This window comes from Stegostoma tigrinum, chromosome 2 (genome assembly GCF_030684315.1).
Source record: "Stegostoma tigrinum isolate sSteTig4 chromosome 2, sSteTig4.hap1, whole genome shotgun sequence".
Classification (NCBI taxonomy): domain Eukaryota; kingdom Metazoa; phylum Chordata; class Chondrichthyes; order Orectolobiformes; family Stegostomatidae; genus Stegostoma; species Stegostoma tigrinum.
In genome coordinates, this window is record NC_081355.1 from 21,112,795 (window position 1) to 21,133,864 (window position 21,070).

A 21,070-nucleotide genomic window follows, 5' to 3' on the forward strand; every position below is an offset into this window, starting at 1 on the left:
TACATTGGACTGGGCTTTGGGAACTTTGAACTTAACAAGCACCAGAGGCAGTCACATTGTGAAAGACATTTAAAAAGAACATCATCGTTGTGAATAGGATTCTGGCTGCTTTTAAAGGGGTTACAGGATATAAATTTAACATAACACGTCTGTATTCAATAGATTTTACACAACTTTAGGTTTCCAATTATAAAAAGGATTGTGATTCACTACTCATTTGGGACATTGGTGTTGAATAAGCTAACAGCTCTGAAGAAATTAATGTTCATGTCACATCAGTTTCACAATTTCTACTGATGTAACATACACAGGGTGGAGACAGCGGTCAACTTTAGCTTTCACGTACAAGTGTACTAGTCCCCCAAGGTGCCCATAATTATGCCTGTACTTGTACTTATTGCTATAATAAGCTTCCTTGTCATCTAAGAACAGTACTTCTTCTGAAGATACTTCACATAATGCATCCTCTACCACTTATTATTAGATAAGGTTAAGACAGAGCAAAGACAAAAGAGGATTGGTGACAGTGAACCACATCAGACAACCCTCACCTAGGACCACATTCCAGTAGAAATGACAAATACCACAGAGTACTAAGAGTGGTGGTTTGGGGAAAATACTTCACCTGATTGCTCATCAGTCCTGCCAGAAGAGTCGGAGATATTACGTGACATAGTTGCAAAAATAAAGACCCATTGACATATGAAGAACGTAAGGGGTATTTATCATTAAGAACGATAAGCATTAACCAGCTGAAAATGGTGTTTGTTCCCAACACCGACTGCACAAGTATTGCAGGACTTTTCTAAATTATACTTGGAACAGGCTTGGATTTAATCTCATGATTGGTACTTGACTAATTCAAAGTCTCCCCCGATTGGCTCAATTTAATATGTTTCTCGCTAACCAAGAGGAACTGGAAAGGCAGTAGCTGGATCAGAATGGTGAGAGAAGAGTTTCTGTGTTTTGCTCAGAACAGAATCTATTATATTGGAACAATGAGCGTGTTAACTTTTGATGTAACTGCAGTGGGAAACTTGAAAGTGTCGAAGTCCAGGAAGAGCCGGTTGTAAGTGGGGAAGTAGGAGAAGGATTACTAAACAGATACAAGTCACATGGAATGGGACATAAGTGTGCAGGATTGGATTATATAGGGCCCGGAAGCTGCACTGCATTAGAAATTTGGTCACCAATAACCACTTATTGGATCTATGCTCTCTAATGAGCAAAGTTTGACTCTAAGTAGTCTGGCAAACACTTGAAAAGAACTGCAGGATCTAGAACTAGAGTTGGGGAAAGCTACAACAGGTCAGACAGCACCCATTTCAATACTGTACGTTGCAAGAATTTGAGAATTCAGTTGCCTCCTTTCCTGATGTGGATTTCCCCGTTGATTTCTGTGGTTTAAAACTTTTACAACGAGGGATCTGGCCTAATGAGGCACTTAAGTGTATAAATTGACTTGGCGGTTTGTTTTCCAATAGTCAAAGTGCGTATCTGACTGCACTTTGATTTCAATGTTAGAGGTGCCTCCACACACGGTTCCGGATTGCTAGTTTAATCAAATGTAACTCCAAATCCTCGCACAATTGCTCGCGAAACCAATTTAGAAAGACGATGCAGAAGTCAGAGCTACACGCAGCAGAGTTCGATATTAAGATCTACGTTATACCTTTTCGTTTTAAAGAGGTCCAGCCCAAACTTTTGAGGAAATCCCATTGACTTTATTTGCAGATAGCTGGAGACAGAGTTTAGACAACCCGTTCAGAGACCCTATTCCACAATACTCGAGGAGGTGGGACTTGAATCTAGATGTTGGCTCAGAGATAAGGTCACTACCACTGGGTTACAAGAGCACAGTAAAGGTGCTGCCAAAAGCTGGGATTGAACCAGGATCCTTTAGCCTATCCTAATCAATCTGTTTAGGGACATTGACATATTCCCTGCCTGTAATCTGAATCTCCTGGCTCAGACATGGGGATGCTACCTCTGCATCACCAGGTCAGTCAAGACTTTTGATGTAATGCTGTACCAACCAAAATATTTCTGCTGGTATAAACAGCTGACAGGCTTCCAGTTTTGTTTTGGGTCCACCTCTAATTGCATCTAACAATGTAGTTTCAAAAGTATTGCTGGGCAGCTCAGTGGTAGTACCGATGCCTCAAAGTGCCAGGGACTTGGTTTCAGTTTCAGCCTTTGGCAACTGTCTGTGTGGATTTTGCAAAGTTTTCCTGTGTGTGTGTGTGTGTGTGTGTGTGTGCGTGCGTGCGCTTCCTTTCGGTGTGCTGGTTTCCTCCCACAGTACAAAGATGTGCAGGTTAGGTGGCTTGACCATGGCAAATACAAGGGTAGGAGAGGGCTGTGAGCCTGGGTGAAATGCTGTTAAGAGGGTCAGTGTGAACTCAATGGACAGAATAGCCTGTTTTCACAGTAGGAATTTTTTTGTTCTAACTTCAATTAGTGCAGAGTGCGAGTATGGTGGACTATTCAGATGCTGGACCTGTTTGAAAAGCTAACCAATTAATGCCACTCCCCAGCTATGAAAGGTCACAAACCTTGAATGTCAAGATTGGTAAAATTAAACTCTTGACATCAAGGGAATGAAAGGTCTTATTTTCCACCCAAAACTTTGGCTAGATGAGAAGCTAACTTGTGAGAGATGAGAGTCTTAATTGCAGGCAATAACATCATTATTGCTTAGTCTTGACTTGTTAATACACAAGTCACTGTTTTCTCAGGCAGTGGAGAGAAGTTAGTTCGTGACAAATCCCAGCACGAACATTTGAGCGGATGCTGGGTGGCTGCAGCTCTTTGATAGCTTCTCCAGTCCTCCATCTTTGTCAACTTTTCCCAACATTCTTATGGAATCAGGGTGTCCTGGGACACCTTTTCAAGAACTGTCATTTGCTGAAGCACAGTCATGGAGCACTAAAATGAAAAGGTGCTTGCAAACTGAAGGGGTCGGTGGCCATCCTATTTCATTGGCTGTCGAGCAGATAACCATGCTAAATCTCTATGTAACTGGTTGCTTCCAAAAATCTACTGGGGACCTTTGTGGGATTTTGCAATCCTCAGCCCACAAATGTGTCAAGGCTATTACTAAGTTTGTACAAGTTTGCACCACTTCACCCCATTTCTCATGTCGAGGTCAAGGCTGTAGCCTGGAATACTAGGCTTTGCCAACAAAGCTGCCTTCCCCCAGGTGTGCACACTATAAACAGGCTGAAAATGCCATAACATAATATAATATAACATAACAAAGTTGACTTTACCAACAGAAGAGTTCCATTCCATCAATGTTTACGTCATCTTTGGTCATCAGTATCATATCTTCGAGTTCTGCGCTAGGTACCTTGGAAATTTCCATGACTTTCTGCAAGCACACAACCAGGACTGACCTGGCTCACCCCCTGACCAACTTGGAAAGGCAGAAAGCTGAACTGAGGATTCTGAGATTTACCACAATAATGGAGTGAGGCTGATGGTTGCCCAGTACCAACCTCCCTGGACTGGTACCTTAGAGTTTATCACAATGCCCATTTCTGTGCTAACTTTCAGGTACCTTCCCCCTGTAATTGTAAAAGATGCAATGCCTGCCTGAACACCACCTCCTTCACCTCCATTTAGAGCCCTAAATAGCTGTTCCAAGTGAGAGCTTCACCTGCATCTCCTCCAACCTAGTCTATTGCATCCAGTGCTCCTAGTGTGGTCTTTCTCTATGTTGGTGAGACCAAATGTACACTGGGTGACAGTTTCGCCCAGCTTCTCTACTTGGCCACTAATGACCAACCTAACCTCCTGGTCACCGCCTAATTCAACCCTTCGTTTGACATTTCCATGCTCCGCCTCCTCCAATGTTGCAGCGACTTATTACACAAATTTGAAGAACAGCACTTCATCTTCCACCTGGGCACACTATAACCAGGAGGACTCCACTTTGAGTTCTCCAATTTCAAATAACCTTTCCACCTTCTGACCCTCCCTTCCAGCCAACAACTGGATACGTCCCTCCTAATGACCTGCCAGGTTGTATCTACCACCAGTGTCCACCTATCATACCATTCCACCTCGACCCATCCCTGGCCTCTTTGCAGCTCCTCTACTCCCACGTCCAGACCTGAAGAAGGGTAATTTCCAAAATGTTGACTGTTGCTTTTCTCCAGATGCTGCCTGGCCTGCTGTGTTCTTCTAGCCTCCTGTTTGTCTATCCTGCTTCCTTTCAGTGGCTACATGCTATATGGGGATGGCTGCTGAGAGACAAGGGCTACCCTCTGCAGGCATGGCTAATGATTCAGTTCTGCAGCTCTCAACTGAGGCCAAGAGTAGATGCGATGTAGTTCATTCTTCCACCAGGATCATTGTGGAACAGATGGTCTGCCAACTGAAAATGAGGGTCCGTGCTTTGATCGGACTTGAATGTCCCTGCTGTATGTTCCACACAGAGTGTGCTGCGGTATCTTTTGCATGTTGTGCTCTGTACCACTGGAGAAAGCGAAGACTGGATGTGTTGGACGGTGAAGAGCTGGAAGAGCAGCAGAGATATTTTTGGGGAGGAAGCCAATGTTGAAAAGGAGGACTATCACCTCCTCAATGACGGAGGAGTGCAGCACCAGGCACAACAAGTTATACCCAATTTATTTCACAGATGCTTCTGTGTGTCTCTGAATCTTACCTTTTCCATTTCCTTCCCACTTATTCAACTGGGAAGGGCAGCTCCTGGCTGGTAACTTTTGACGGGGTTCACAGCTGGGCTTTAAATGTGATGCCAGGAGAGTCCTGGCAGCAGTGAGCATGTGAGTGCTGTAAAAGCATAGTGCACTTAATGAGGTGAACAGGGGAGAATTATGTGACATAACTTGCTAGAGCTCACAGAGAAACCCTCCATGAAACTCTCTGAAAATAACAATTCACCAGGTTTTGAAAAAATTCAGACCGCTAACTGTTGCCCACCACACATACCTGCTGAGAATCTGTAGCATTTTCTGTCATTAATATCACTCCCTGCTCTTTGCCTCTACTGTGATGTGTATTTTTCTTGTTTCATTTTCATATAACCGATAATTTCATAATCCTAAAATAGTTTCCTGTTGAGTAAAAGCATGGTATGTGCATCTTATCAGTTATGGTTTAAGACTGAGAAAGGCCATTCAGCACGAATTTGATCAGCAGATATTTTTTCTCTTTGCAGCCGATTGGAAGAAGTGCTAAAATGGTACAATATGTGGATTACAGGATGAGATGTGTGCTCCAAGACGGCCGTGTTTTCATTGGCTTTCTCAAAGCTTTCGACCGACACATGAACCTCATTCTGTGCGACTGTGATGAATTCAGAAGGTTAAAGTATGTATGTATGTTTGCTGGTGTACCTTTCTGCTGTGCAAAAATGGTCTGATTCGGCTTTGATCTCTTATCGCAAGTCACACCAGGTTCCCATTGGGTTACATTTATTCCTGCCTGAAAGGGGCCCTTTCCTTCTTTCCTTCTCTTCGCAAATCCTTCCACTGCCTTGCCTCCCCACCTCTTCAACCCCCTTTGAAGTTACCACCTTAGGCTATCTGCTCCTCTAATTTTCGCTCCCTTGTGCAGCGCTGATTTTTGTTATTGAACAATCACTGGATGTGGTCTCACCTGCCTGAAACTCTAGGTTCTGATATTTCCTTTTTACCTCCATCAGATGCTCCTTAAGCTGTATCTCCGATCAAGCTTTCACCACCCAGCCTAGTGTCTCCTTATGAGATTTGGTTGCTTATTTTATCCAAAAGTATTTCCTTGAATGCTTTTGCAATATTTTCTGAAGTACTGTTCAAGGATGTTTTTTTTTGCTGACCTGATTTTTGTAGGTCGAAAAGCTCCAAGCAAGGTGAAAGAGAAGAAAGACGGGCCCTTGGCCTTGTGTTGCTTCGAGGGGAATCACTTGTGACGATGACTGTGGAAGGGCCTCCGGTCAGAGATGTAAGTAACAGTTCACACAGATTGCCTTACGTCCCTCTCCCACCTAGTCTACTTAAACTTATTGTGAGGCCATGCTAAATTGCCCGTAGTGTTCAGGGGTGTGTGTGGGTTATAGGGGGATGAGTCTGCAAGGGGTGGTGTGGACTTGTTGGGCCAAAGGGCCTGTTTCCACACTGTAGAGAATCTAATCTAAATGCTTACTTGCCAAAGGTGATACTATTCAGAGTGTGAGTTAAGGTTTTCAATATTCTGACTGAGAATTTGATGTAAGAAAGTGTAGAGATAAGTAGCCAGCAATGGAATGAAGCAAAAACTTGGGGTCAGGGGAGCAAAATGTTATGAAAGAATTGTGGATCATTTGAGTAATAAGTTGGGAAGGCCATGGAGTAATTAGTAAAGAAGTAGTAAATAGTAAATAAATTTGATTTTTACTTTGCAGCACATTAAACATTTTATTCTCCTGCACAGATGTCTTGTTTTGGTGGTATATCTTGACTGTGTTCTAGGGTAAACATGATTCTTGTCTCCGTCGCAACTAACTGATTATATTTTCTTAAATCTGGTTTTATATGGAAATTCATCTTGATATGGATGAGTCAAGAATGATCTAAGTGCCTGCCCAGCTGAGCAAGATGCTAAGAATGATTTGGGCACAGAATTTTCTAATTGGACATGTTGGGTAAATTTTGCTCTGTGACTGCATCAAGGTAGTAGTTGTCGCTGGAGATCATGTTGATTACACTACACTACACTACATTACTAACTCTGGATAACACTGAAAACTGGCATTGTGGGAAGAGCTGACTCGAGTATGAGAATGGGCAATTTCATAAGATCCTGTAACCTAAAGAGTAATGTCCCATGAGTCGAACAATGCCTTTGCTTGGTTATACTTATCCTCCTACAAATGTTGCACTGTGTGCAACAGTGTCACCAGTAACAAGTATTTTTTCAGTAAGCCGTTCCTTTATACAATTTGTTATTTCGTGAAATTTCTTTTATGGCTGTAAGCTTGTCCTTGATAGTTTGCCTTGTGGCATTCTGTACTGTCTTGATTAAGTTAGTGTGCTGGGGGAATGGACTGGGTGAGGGGCAGAAAAGGTGCAAAGTTAATTTGACAAAACAGAATACAATTTCAGATGCTCAGATGTTAAATGCAGTTAAATCTGCAATTTTACAAAACCTAATGGTGTGCTAGGATCTTTCTCACTCCCATGTTTTCAAAATTAGCTGTGCTACATGGGTACATACCCATGGAGGGAGCTGACATGTTTGAAACACTTCACATTTCTTGGCTGGAATTTAAACAGACTACAATATCACTCTAGTTGTCGCTGGGTTAAAAAAAGGAGTTTTGATACTTAATATACTTTTTTGTGGCAGGCGGAGATATTTCCAATGACGAAGTGGTCAGTAATTAGAAAATTTATGCAGTTGTGACTTTAAAATATAATATTAAGAAAATACATTGATATATTACTTCTGTAATTTATTAGATGTTAATAAATAATATAAAATAATATTTTAATACATAACAGTGTTGACATACTGTTTTGCTGTGCTGTCCTCAGTAGTAGTACTCATCTCATTTTAGATGGTTAAATGTTCATGCCCTAGTCAAAAATGGATCTGTAAATAACAATGGGGACTGATAGAACATCAGATATTTTGTCTGTTTAGAATCAAAGTTAAACCAAAGCTATTTCTCTCCCTTAAATAACAAAGTGTGGAGCTGGATGAACACAGCAGGCCAAGCAGCATCTCAGGAGCACAAAAACTGACGTTTCGGGCCAGAGAGCTCTGATGAAGGGTCTAGGCCCGAAACATCAGCTTTTGTGCTCCTGAGATGCTGCTTGGCCTGCTGTGTTCATCCAGCTCCACACTTTGTTACCTTGGATTCTCCAGCATCTGCAGTTCCCATTATCACCATTTCTCTCCCTTGATGGACATGAACGATGCAGAGTTATTATAAGCATGGAAGTTCTCCCAGTGTTTCCCAAACAATATTTATCTCTTAACTAACATTTGAAAATGCCATGTGTCATTTTCTCATTTCTGGAAACCTGCTATGTACAACTTGGATACCAAGTTTCTTACTTTACAGAAGTGTCAGCATGTCAGAAAAATACGAAAATAAAACATTGCCTGCATGTGTTTTGCTAATCAACGCTGAGTTTGTGGTATCTTGCAGTGCGTGATCAACATGTTTTTGACAGTCACTGCACCTTGAACAAATCCATCAAATAAGTTTGTTTCCATTTGAATATTTCTGAACATGGAAAGATACCAACATAAATGAAAGTCCATAATTGTGCAGCAGAGCAACATGGCTGCGCTGATCAAAGATCATCAACCTGAAACTAACTTTATTTCATACTGGTTCCACCTACTGGGCTACTTAAGACCAGAAGTTTTAAATGCATTGTTGTAATTTGTAAGGTCACTATAGGTAGTGTGTATGTGTTGTGTGAGATAATGCTCAATGAAGGAGGGTGTTTTGGTATCTGATGCTTCAGCTGATTCCAGTTAAAGATGTCAAAGATATGGAACGTATCCTACACATTCCATCCCACCTATGGAGGAATATGAATGTAAGGAATTCAGAGCAGCTGAATGGCCAATTTTTATTGAGTTATGTTTATGTCAGAGAGTCCCAAGATGGACTGCAATTAAAATTATGGGCTTTAGTGGGAGTAACCAACTACAGATGATGGCTTTCTAATTTGAATTTCTGAGTTTATTCTACTCAAATTGTTTATTTTCTGGGGATTAACATTCTCCAGTACTCTTTTTGTTTAATGTTAATGCACAGGTTGGCATTTCAAGAGTCCCTGTAGGTGGCGCTGGTGTTGGTAGAGCAGCAGGGAGAGGGATGCCACCCAGCATACCAATGGCTCAGGTACCTGCAGGACTAATGGGACCAGTAAGAGGTGTTGGAGGTCCTTCCCAGCAGGTAAGGATGAACCATTGATTATTTCTAAACACACGTTTTAGGTCAGATGTGGTTGTTCCTTCCTAAGCCCTAAAGGATCAGGCTTTCATTGGACAAGAAAATTTGCCAGACCACAGGATGTCATCTGTCAGGGTCAGCATGCGATTTCTTAAACCAGTCCGTTCTCTACTCCTGACCTCTTTAAAAGGCAGGAGCTCTGCTTGCTGTGTTTTAATCTGCCTTTACAGCAGTTAAGTGGCTGATGATTTTCCTTGCTGCACTGTAAAATATATTGCCATAAGTTGGTATTTTGAATGCCATGATGACAGCTTGCATTCCTTCTAAACTGCACAGCAATGCAGCTGCTCATGCTCAGAGGTTCCGTGCACACCAATTTTAATAGTGACACTTCTCCCAGCATTAGCTTTGGTTTCACACACCTTCTGCCCACACACCTCAGAACGCCTTGCAGCAGAAAAAAAATAACTGGAGGGATTGCCAATGACAACTGGCAAATTGGTACTTTCTGATTAGTGCAGGTCTTGATTTACTGATTTGGAGGAGGGGGATGAATTTCAACTTCAGAGCCACGGATGGTATTAATTTAGCTGTCCATTAAATCCCTTCTATTTTTATCTTTCGATTAGTTAGTCATCTCAATCTGCTCATCTTCCTAAAAAATTTACATTTTGCTTCCATTATGTGAACTGATTACATTCTTGCCGTCTGATATGGAATTTAGAAACTCACTCCATACCTTTCGAGAATTCCCAGTATTGACTGTAAGATGATGAGCTTTTTGTTTTGAACCGCTAACTGAATTGTAAGAATAAAATTAGTAAATTTCCTCCAATGGATGCTAAAGTTTTTTTGAGAATGTTCTATATTTTCATCAAGATACAAAAAGTGATTTAATTCTTGTTGAATTATACATCTGTCTTTTCTGTAAAAGAAATTAGTATTATCATGTAGCTCCAAGAAATGTTCCCAGAAACGTAATAGGCTAACAATTGGGAAATTGATTTTCAACCTATGATTTATGGAACAAGATCGAGATATAAAAACTAGTTATACATATTGGGTTAAAAATAATTATGCAATGCTTGGCTTCATGATAACGCTCACATTTCAGAAGATGCAAGATCATGCATTCAGGCCCTGCCCTGGATTTTCATGTAATAAAGGTGAATTTTCTGTTACATCCTGCATGTGATACACAAAACATTCTAATTTATAGGATTTTGCATATTTATTGGCACAAAGCATACATGAGGGTCAAGTGAATGGAAATTTTTACCTCTGTGGTAACTGTTTTTAAAATGGACATCTCCTATGACTCAGTTGGAAGCACTCCATCTGTTCTTGAGTCAGAAAGTTGTAAGTTCTACCCATAGTCCACAGGCATGAGCACAGATCAGGGGTGATGTTACAGTTTAGGAGTGCTGAACTGTTGATAATGTTGTTATTTAAATGAGTCTTAAATTCAACAGAGATAACACGGTGTAGAGCTGGATGAACGCAGCAGGCCAAGCAGCATCAGAGGAGCAGGAAGGCTGATGTTTCGGGTCGAGACCCTTCTTCAGAAAGGGTCTGAAGAAGAGCCTTGACCTGAAACGTCAGCCTTCCTGTTCCGCTGATGCTGCTTGGCTTGCTGTGTGCATCCAGCTGTACACCATGTCATCTCAGATTCTCCAGCATTGGCAGTTCCTACTATCTCTGCTTAACTGTCTTTCCCTTCTCTGGGCATTTAAAAGAAAAATCTCATGCTTTTTTGAAGAACATAGGAATTCTCTTTAGTACTCTGCCCAATCACTTCAACATATGAAAACTGATGATTTGGTTATTTATCCCAATTTAAATACATTACTGTCCATAAATTGGCTGCCATGCATCAATAACTAAGTATTAAAAGGAAAGTATTGACTGTGAAGTCTTTCCACCTGCAGAGTTTGTGAAGGATATTGATGCACATATGTTCTATTTAAAGACGGTTAGCATTTTGAAAGCCAGTCACTGCTGGCTGTTGGTCAATATTTGATTATTTTTGTCAACAGTAAGTGGCTAACCAATGCATTGTAGATGTACAAAATTGTGTTTTATGCACTTTGTTTAGGAAATGGCCCCTCAGACAAGAGGAACTGGAATTGCATCTACTCCTAGCTTTTCTGCTATCCCACAACCTTATGGACCAATCCGGGGAGCTCCTCCAGTTCTTGGTGAGCCGAGGCCAGGTAGGTTAATCTGTATTTGACCATGACACTGACCACCAGTGTTTGATACTGTTGCCATCTGACCTGGGCAAGACTTGGAGACCATTGTGAATATGCATTTGTTCAATTTGTATTTTAAACTTGCAAGGTGGACTCTGCCTGTGTGGTAATCTAGTATTGAATGGATTGTCTGCTTGTTGAAGAACCTACCTGGATGCCCTGAAGGAAAAACAATCTTGTCTGCCAAATTATTACCCAGTCAATAAAGTTAAAAATTACACCCAAACAAGTTGCCCTATCCTTATTCAGAGTGGAAGTGTTGCAACATTTGAGCTTAGAGCTCTGTACCAAGCCATGGGCCATAATGATCCCTGTAGTCATAACAATTTCTAAAATTACATTCCAACTTTTTTTTTCACATTGTTAACCATTCCTGTTAACAGTATCATTGCAGTATTATGTGCCAGTCAATTTGGCTCATTCTAATAGGCAAAATGATATTTCCTTACCACCAGCCCGCTTGCCAAACTTGCAACTCAGAACAGCATTCCAAATTCAAATAGTTAAAATTCCTGAATTGAGTTTACAAAACATAATGCCGAATGATTATTATTCTCCATTATGACCAGATGGCTAAATAGTACAAAAAAGCAAAATGCTGCAAATGCTGGAAAATGTGTGTTTCTTCCTTTCTCTCTCCTACGAAATGTCCTGAGCATTTCCACCACTTTTATTTTTAGTTCCAGGATAGTGCAGTACACAATATATGTAACTTTGACCACTCCTTGTGGAATAGACATTCCATGTGCAATGGGGTAGGTGGTATTGTAGTGCTAATGCCATTGGGCCATTAATGCAAAACCCCAGGCTAATGTTCTGTAGATTGTTTCGCACTCCACCTTGGTAGATTAGATTAGATTTGATTCCCTACAGTGTGGAAACAGGCCCTTCGGCCCAACAAGTTCCACATCGCCTCTTGGACCATCCCACCGAGATCCATCCCCCTGTAACCCACACACCCCTCAACACTATGGGCAATTTAGCACGGCCAATCCATCTAGCCTGCACATCTTTGGACTGTGGGAGGAAACCAGAGCACCTGGAGGAAACCCATGCAGACACGGGGAGAATGTGCAACCAGTTGCCTGATGCTGGGATTGAACCTGGGCCCCTGGCGCTGTGAGGCTGCAGTGCTAACCACTGAGCCACCGTGCCACCCTAGTACCTACTGGTAGTAGGTAAAATTTGAAATCTGGAATTAAAAGCTAGCCTAATGGCAGCCATTAGCCACTATCAATTATCATATAAAGAAGTCTGACTCAGTAATGTCCTTTAGGGAAGGAAATCTGCCATTTTTTCCTGGTCTGGACTACACGTGACCCCAGCCTGACAGTAGTGTTTTTGATTTTTAACTGTTGGAGATGTGCAATAAATGTTGATCTGACCCTGTGATGCCCACATCTCATGCATAACTAAGAAAAAGGATATAGTGCTGGGATAACAGACAAGTCTTTCATCTTCATATGAGGTGACTTTAAATGTAGAGAGAAAATTGGATCAGGACATGCAAGTGTATCCATGTTTTTAATGTTTATCTTGTGTTTTAATGCTTCAATGTTCAGAGATCCTGTAGTTTTATCTTTCCTTGTAGTTGAATATGTTGAACACTTTCTATAATGAGGGAAGTTGTTTCCTTCTGCATACTTTTTCAGGTTTAAGGGCAATATTGACCATAGTTGCCTGTCTGCTGTGTTAATGAATGTTGCTGAGACAGAATAAAATGATGGAACAAAAAGTTAGAGCAAAGGGTATTCCAGTGTTGAACACTGCAAATTGTCAACATCCCATCAATCTCCATTTTCCAGGCTTTATGAGACCACCGCCAGGCATGAGACTTCCATTTGCACCACCAACAATTGGGATGCCTTCAGGCAGAGTAACTCCCATGGGAGTTCCTCCAGGAATGAGACCGCCAATGATGCCAAGGATGAGAGGTAAGTGTATAACTAGCATTTGACTTTGATATGCACATTCCTCCTCTGAGGCTATTCGATATAGTTTGGAGGGGTTTGATTTTCTCATTGTGTGCACCTGTATCAGAGGTGCAATTTGTGAGACTTCACTTTATTGAGATGTTTGTGCCTGATATTTTCCTATTGTTCTCAGTATTAGTTGTGTTCATGGTGTATTACTTGAGTCATTCAGCACAGATGCACACTCTTCGGTCCAACTCATCTATGCCAACCGGGCTTCCTAAACTGAATTAGTCCCATTAAACTGAATTAGTCCCATTTGGCTGCGTTTGTCCCATATCCTTCTAAATGTTTTTCTACTCATCTACTTGTCCAAATGTCTTTTAAATGTTATAACTGTATTCCTCTCTACCACTTCCTCTGGTAGCTCATTCCATGTACGCACCATCCCCTGTGTGAAAAAGTTGCCTCTTGAATTCCTTTTAAATCTTTCTCCTCTGACTTTAAACCTATTCCCTCTAGTTTTGAACTCTGCTACCTTGGGGTAAAAGCCTTTGCTATTCATCTTACCTATACCTATCATGGTTTTATAACCCTCTACAGGGTCACCCCTCAGCCTCTGACGCTTCAGGGACAGAAGTCCCAGCCTATGGAGTCTCTCCTCATAACTCTAGTCCCCCAGTAATGTCCTTGTAAATCTTTTCTGTGTCCTTTCTAGTTTAATAACATCCTTCTTATAACAGGGAGACCAGAATTGTACACAGTACTCCAAAAGTGGCCTCACCAGTGTCTTGGACAGCCACAACATGACATCCCAGCTCCTATACTCAGTGCTCTGACCAATAAAGGCAAGCAAGCCAGATGCTTTCTTTGCCACTTTGTCTATCTGTGATGCTGCTTTCAAGGATGTGCCTGTACCCCTAGGTCTCTCTGTTTGACAATACTCCCCAGGGACTGACTGTCTGGTTTGTCTTACCAAAATGCGACATTTCACGTGTGTAAATGAAACTTCATACGCCACTCTTCAGCTCATTGGCTCAGCTGATCGAGATCTTGTTGTATCTTAGATAACCTTCCTCACTGTACACGAATTTTGGTGTAATCTGTAATCTTGCTAGTCATGCCTACTATTATTCTCATCCAAATCATGCAAATCAACGATAAACGACAGTAGATCCACTGTCAAGCCAACTTTGCATCCATTGGTTAACTCGCCCTGGATTCCATGTGATCTAACCTTACTAACCAGTCTACCATGTGGAACCTTGTTGAAGGCTTTGTTAAAGCCCATGTAAACAATATCTACTGCCCTGCCTTCATCTACCTTCTTGGTCACCTCTTCAAAAAACTCGATCAAGTTTGTGAGACACGATTTCCCACATACTAATCCCAAGATTGTTATCATCTGTTCAGTCATCTTTGCTGCTGATTCTCAATTCCTTTTGACTGAGTTCTGAAATTGCTTTTCTCTTCTCTATCTGCCTCATGTTCTCTCCAGGCTCAACTTACCAATGGAATCTACAAACCATTTGCCTTATCATATTCTCACTCCATAGAACAATTATTGGTTAAGGTCAAAATGTCACATGACACCAGATTTATAGCCCAACAGGTTTATTTGAAATCACAAGCTTTCGGAGTGCTGCTGCTTCATCAGGTGAAGGGGCAGCACTCCGAACACTTGTGATTTCAAATAAACTTGGTGTCATGTGACTTTTGACATTGTCCACCCCAGTCCAACACCAGCACCTCTTGTTATTGGTACACACTGCTGCCAACATGAAACTCCTTCCTTGCGGGGGAAAGAAACACACACACACACACGTGCACATCACCCCCCGCCGCACACACAGCCCCCCGCGCACCCCCCCCCCCCCCCCGCACATACACCCCCTCCCGCACACACACCCCCACACTTCGGACTCCTTTGCCACTCAATCCACTTCCTACATTTGTTTCCGCCATACATGAATGTATAGTTGCATCCTAGTTGCATTTTTTTCTCTAGTTCCCTGTTTAAACCTCTCCCAGTGGTTTCCATTTCTAAAACAGCCTCAACCAAAGTTAAAACGATAGTTTGACTCTTGTGAATATGGCGCATTATTTCTCCTCAATGCATTTGCAGCTTCTCCCATGGTAGCCCACATTTCCTTTCTTCAATGTTGCAATCTTGTCGAGATCAATGGTATCTTCACTTGGTTTTATTTGTGGTCTGCCCTATTGCAGTAACAGTATCACCTTTCCTATCTGCCCCTCAACTGCTACTTATGAAATCCTTCAAGAAATAATTGATTCTGGAATCAGAGATAATGGGAACTGCAGATGCTGGAGAAACCGAGATAACAAAGTGTGGAGCTGGATGAACACAGCAGGCCAAGTAGCATCTTAGGAGCACAAAAGCTGACGTTTCGGGCCTGGATCCTTCTGGCCCGAAACATCACCTTTTGTGCTCCTAAGATGCTGCTTGGCCTGCTGTGTTCATCCAGCTCCACACTTTATCATCATTGATTGCAGAATATTCTTTTTGTCAAATGTGAACCTTATGAAGAACTAGTCTACTGTTTACACATTAACTGCTATAGAAATGCTGGCTTTGTTTTTGACAATGTAAATTGTAAAGTTGTATTCATACTGCTCTCTTCCTTTTTCAAGGTCCTCCAGGAACTAGAACACATCCTCCAAAACCTTAAAGTTTTAGCTTTGAAGGACTTTTCCATTAGGCTTTACTGTAGTACTAATGCCTTTTGAAGCAATTTACTCTAAAGAGTTTTCATGAAATTGTTGTGTTCCATTTCAATCCTTGAAATGTTTGTAGAGGAACCAGAACTCTTTCAATGTTGTGGGGGGAGTGGGGGGTGGGGAATCAATCGAGGTATGAAATATTTGCTGCCCAGGAGACTCCGATAAGCTGCTGAGCCCCAGCACATACAATACTTCCATTTTGGACTACATATTTTTGTTCTCTTGTTAAGGGCAAATCCCTGTTGTCTACATTTTTTTTTCAAAAATACATTTTATTTATAAAATTCATATGCAAAATACCCATTTGTGTGTTGTAAGATTTTCAAGCAATTTCAACAAGTACATTTTTAATATTTTTTAATATTTTTTAACATTTTTAATAGCAAATACATTCCATATCAGGTATGCAGTCCGAGACCAAAATATTTCATAGTGCAAAATATGGAAAATGCTGTTGGTACAATGATCTCTATGCAACATGTTTCACTCTGAGATTCTTCCAATATGTTTTTGATACTCTCACACTAAACATTCTGAGATGCACAGTGCTGGGTCTTAAGGCCTCAGAGAGTGACCTGTCCCCAGTGTGCCTCTACTGGGACTCCCCAAGCTTTAGTGAGTCACACAGCACCAAGTCCTGACCTTGGCATGTGCTGGTCTTCACCGTTCAGTTGAGGACAACTCTGTACATTAGAAGACCAGCAAGTTATGGGCAGAACAAAGAGCATCTTTCACTGATTTGAAGCACCTCCTGGCACAGTTGATGTTTGTTTTGGTGTGAATTCCTGGGGACGGTCCATTGAGTACAAATCCCTGTGTCATGGAGCTGCTAAGTATGAACCTCGACAAAACTCATTGCATCTTCCGACATTCTTTACAAAAGCATGTTTCATAAGTAGGTGGACAGTAGCTGCATGCCCAACCAAGTCAGTTCAAGGGCAGTGTGCTCTCCCCGTCACCCTTGATTCCTTTTGAGATCAAGAATTTGTTAATCTCTGCCTTGAAGGCATCCAACGTCCTGGCCGCCACTGCACTCTGTGGCAATGAATTCCACAAGCCCATCACACTCTGGCTGAAGAAATGTCGTCTTATTTCAGTTTTAAATTTACCCCCACTAATTTTAAGGCTGTGCCCACAGGTCCTAGTCTCCCCACCTAACAGAAATAACTTCATAGCGTCCACCCCTTCTAAACCATACATTGTCTTGTAAGTTTCTATTAGATTGCCCCTCAATCTTCTACCCTGTAATGAGTACAATCCCAGGATCCTTAGCCGTTCATCATACGTTAAACCTACCATTCCAGGGATCAAAGATAATAAAGTGTGAAGCTGGACGAACACAGCAGGCCAAGCAGCATCTCAGGAGCACAAAAGCTGATGTTTCAGGCCTAGACCCTTCAGACAGGGGGATGCGGTGAGGGTTCTGGAATAAATAGGGAGAGAGGGGGAGGTGGACCGAAAGGATCATCCGTGTGAATCTCTGCTGGACACGCTCCAGGGCTAGTATGTCCTTCCTGAGGTGTGGGGCCCAAAATTGGACACAGTATTCTAAATGGGGCGTAACTGGATCCTTATAAAGCCTCAGAAGCACATCGCTGCTTTTATATTCCAACCATTTTATATCCCAACATATGCTGATCCAAACAATTCAGCCTGGTTATGATCTGTAAGGAAATGGAATGAGGGTTTCATTTTGCCTTTCTCTGCTGTCCATAGCTGAATTCGGGGCTTGTCTGGAATTTGAAACAATTGGACTAAAAGCACGTGAAATCTGACAATAATGGAAACAATTGGAAACCAAGAAGTAAGGTTCAATTGCTGACATTGTGTATTTAAAGCAAAAAGACTACAAAAGCAAATTTCATGCAAAAACCTGAAAGTAGCATAGCTAGTTTTGATACCAAATTATTCATTGAACAGAAGGATTCGCCACGGAGTGCAGTGGAGGCCAGGACATTGGATGCCTTCAAGGCAGAGATCGACAAATGCTTGATCTCAGAAGGAATCAGGGGCTACGGGGGGAGTGCAGGGAAGTCAAGTTGAAATGCCCATCAGCCATGATTTAAATGGCGGAGTGGACTTGATGGGCCGAATGGCCTTACTTCCACTCCTATGTCTTATGGTCTTATGGACTCAACTTGCCATAAATTGGAAGCCCAACCACCAAATAGCTTAAAGTAAGAGCAATGCAGGTAAAATTTAGTGTAAAACAAAAAAAACAAAAAGGCTTGAAGTGCTACAGGTGCAAATAGAGCACCCTTCCTTCATCTGAAATCATGCAGAAGATGTAGATGTGGAAGCAGATCAGCTTACCTTATTCAAAATTCACCCAGAGGCTGGAGACAAAGAGCAAAGGGGAGTCCCAGAAGGAAGGGGAGGAACTTGAAAAGGAATTGCAAGCTTAAAGGGTCAGAGAATTGAGACAGATTGAAGCATATGCAGAGACATTGTCTTTTCCTGGTGATAACACAGCTGATAACGCAAATAACCTGATTGGCTCAGAGGCAAGCTTTCATTTCTGGAAGTATTCCTGGTTAATAATTAAGTTTGGAAATGCTGATGTTGAACCCTTCACAGCCCTCGAGAAGATAGCTGACCCGATAAAGGGCTGAGTAAATTTCTGGACTCTCCTAATGGAAGGTCAGTATTATTTTATTCACTCTTGCAATGTGGGCGTTTGGCTGGCCAAGGTTCATCGCCTGTCCATAATTGCCCTTGAGATAGGCTTGGTCTGACAAATGGCAAGTAACTTCCATGCCTCACAAATCTCTGAAAGGCATTCATGAGCCAGATAGATTTTTCTGACAACTGACAATAATTTCATGGTCATTGGTCGATTCTTAATTCCAGATTTTTTTAACTGAATTCAAATTCCACCTTCTGTGGTGTGGATTCAAGCCCAGAATCCCAGAACATTAGCTAAGTTTTTGAATTAATAATTTAGCAATAATTCACAGGGCTATCCCGTTAAAGGGCTTGCGCTATTGCTAAAAGCTAGTCAAATGGGGAAAGTCCAAATGTTTTAGCTGCTGCTGCCTTCAGACAGGTTCATAAACTAGGAACAGGGAAATATAGAACATAGAACACAGAACAGTACAGCACAATACAGGCCCTTCAGCCCACAATGTTGTGCTGAGCTTTTACCCTTATCCTAGGGTCAATCTAATCTCTGCCCTTACCTTATACTATCATCCATATGCCTATCTTATAGCTGCTTATTTGCCCCAATGAGGCCGAATCCACTACCCTCTCCGGCAATACATTGCACACCCCAACCACTCTCTGAGTAAAGAACCTACCTCTGACATCTTTCCTGTATCTACCTCCACTCACTTTAAAACTATGCCCCCGCGTAATAGCTACCTCCACCCCAGGAAAATGTCTCTGGCTGTCTACTCTATCTATGCCTCTGATCATTTTGTATACCTCCATCAAGTCACCTCTTATCCTTCATCGTTCTAAAGAGAAAAGCCCTAGCTCTCTCAACCTTTCCTCATGAGACCTTCCCTCCATTCCAGGCAACATCCTGGTAAATCTCCTCTGCACCTTTTCCAACGCTTCCACATCTTTCCTGTAATGAGGACACAATACCCCAGATGTGACCGAACCAGGCTTTTGTAGAGCTAGAACATAACTTCACGGCTCTTGAACTCAATTCCTCTATTAATGAAAGCTAACACACCATATGCCTTCTTAACAACTCTATCCACTTTCAGAGTGGCAGCTTTCAGGGAACTGTGGACATGAACCCCAAGATCCCTCTGCTCCTCCATACTGCCAAGAATCTTTCCGTTAACCCTGTATTCTGCTTTCAAGTTTGTCCTTCCAAACGGAATCACCTCACACTTTTCAGGGTTCAACTCCATCTGCCACTTTTCAGCCTAGCTCTGCATCATATCAATGTCACTTTGTAACCTAGAACAGCCCTCTGTACTGTCCACAATGTGACCCACCTTCGTATCATCCGCAAATTTACTAATCCACCCTTCCAGCCCTTCATCCAAATCATTTACAAAAATCACAAACGGAAGAAGACCCAGAACAGATCCTTGTGGTACACCACTTGTAACTGAGCACCATTTTGAATATTTTCTGCCAATACCACCCTCTGTCTTCAAAGGATCAACCAATTCTGAATGCTGCCACATTTTCCCCTGTCCCATGCCTCCTTACCTTCTTCATGAGCCTACCTTGGAGAACCTTATCAAACACCTTACTTCAATCCATGTATACCACATCCACTGCTCTACCTTCATCCATGTGTTTGGTCACCTCTTCAAAGAATTCAATCAGGTTTGTGAGGCATGATCTACCCCACACAAATCCATGCTGACTATCATGAATCAAGCTGTTCCTTTCCAAGTGATCATAAATCCTATGTCTCAGAGCCCTTTCCAATAATTTGCTCACCGTTGACATGAGACTAACTGACCTGTAATTTCCAGGGTTATCCCTATTCCCTTTTTTGAACAAGGGAATGATTTTTGCCTCTCTCCAATCTTCTGGCACTATACCCGTGGGCAGTGAGGATGAAAAGATCGTCGCCAAAGGCCCTGCAATCTCTTCTCTTTCTTCCCATAGAATCCTTGGATAAATCCCATCAGGCCCGAGAGACTTATCTATCTTCAACTTCCTCAAAATTCTAGCACATCATCCTTACTAACAGCAACATCCTCCAGCCTACAAGACTGTTTCACACTGTCCTCCTCTACAACTAGGTCCCTCTCTGTTGTGAATACCAAAGAAAAGTATTCATTAAGGACCTCTCCTATCTCTTTAGGCTCCGTGCACAAATTCCCTTTACAATCCTTGATCAGTCCTACCCTTTCTCAGGCCATTCTCTTATTCTTCACATATGTGTAGAAAGCCTTGGAGTTTTCCTTGATCCTATCTGCCAAGGTTTTCTCATGCCCCCTTATAGCTGTCCTAAGCCCATTCTTCAGCTCCTTCCTGGATAACTTATATGCCTCTGGAGCCTTTTCTGTTCCTTGTTTCCTAAACCTTTTATAAGCATCCTACTTCCTCTTAACCAGTTGTTTGACCTCTCTTGAGAACATAGGCTCCCTTAGTCAACCGCATCTTCCCTGCCTGCTAGGGACAAACATATCGAGCACATGCAGTATGTATTCCTTAAACAATCTCCACATTTCAATAGTGCCCTTCCCTGACAGCATCTATTCCCATTTTATGTTATCCAGTTCTTGCCTAACAGAATTGTAATTACCCTTACCCCAATTATAAACCTTACCCTGCACTATGTA

The 21,070-nt window shown here is 42.0% G+C and overlaps 1 protein-coding gene across 1 annotated transcript; it reads left to right on the forward strand.

Annotated features, from left to right (window-relative positions):
- The first annotated feature begins 923 nt into the window (after positions 1-923).
- On the forward strand, positions 924-15,757 carry LOC125448717 (small nuclear ribonucleoprotein-associated protein B'-like). The gene is made up of 7 exons (XM_048524195.1): positions 924-944; positions 5,189-5,340; positions 5,841-5,952; positions 8,765-8,905; positions 10,998-11,115; positions 12,960-13,088; positions 15,720-15,757. The coding sequence occupies exons 1-7, from the start codon at positions 942-944 to the stop codon at positions 15,755-15,757; spliced, it is 693 nt and encodes a 230-aa protein (XP_048380152.1). The 5' UTR covers positions 924-941.
- Positions 15,758-21,070: the final 5,313 nt, after the last annotated feature.

Bases quoted from the DNA above. Each gene is read 5' to 3' on its own strand.
- LOC125448717 (XM_048524195.1), top strand. The intron at 5,341-5,840 runs GTATGTATGTAT...TGATTTTTGTAG, and splicing joins GATGAATTCAGAAGGTTAAA to GTCGAAAAGCTCCAAGCAAG. The intron at 11,116-12,959 runs GTAGGTTAATCT...TCCATTTTCCAG, and splicing joins TCTTGGTGAGCCGAGGCCAG to GCTTTATGAGACCACCGCCA.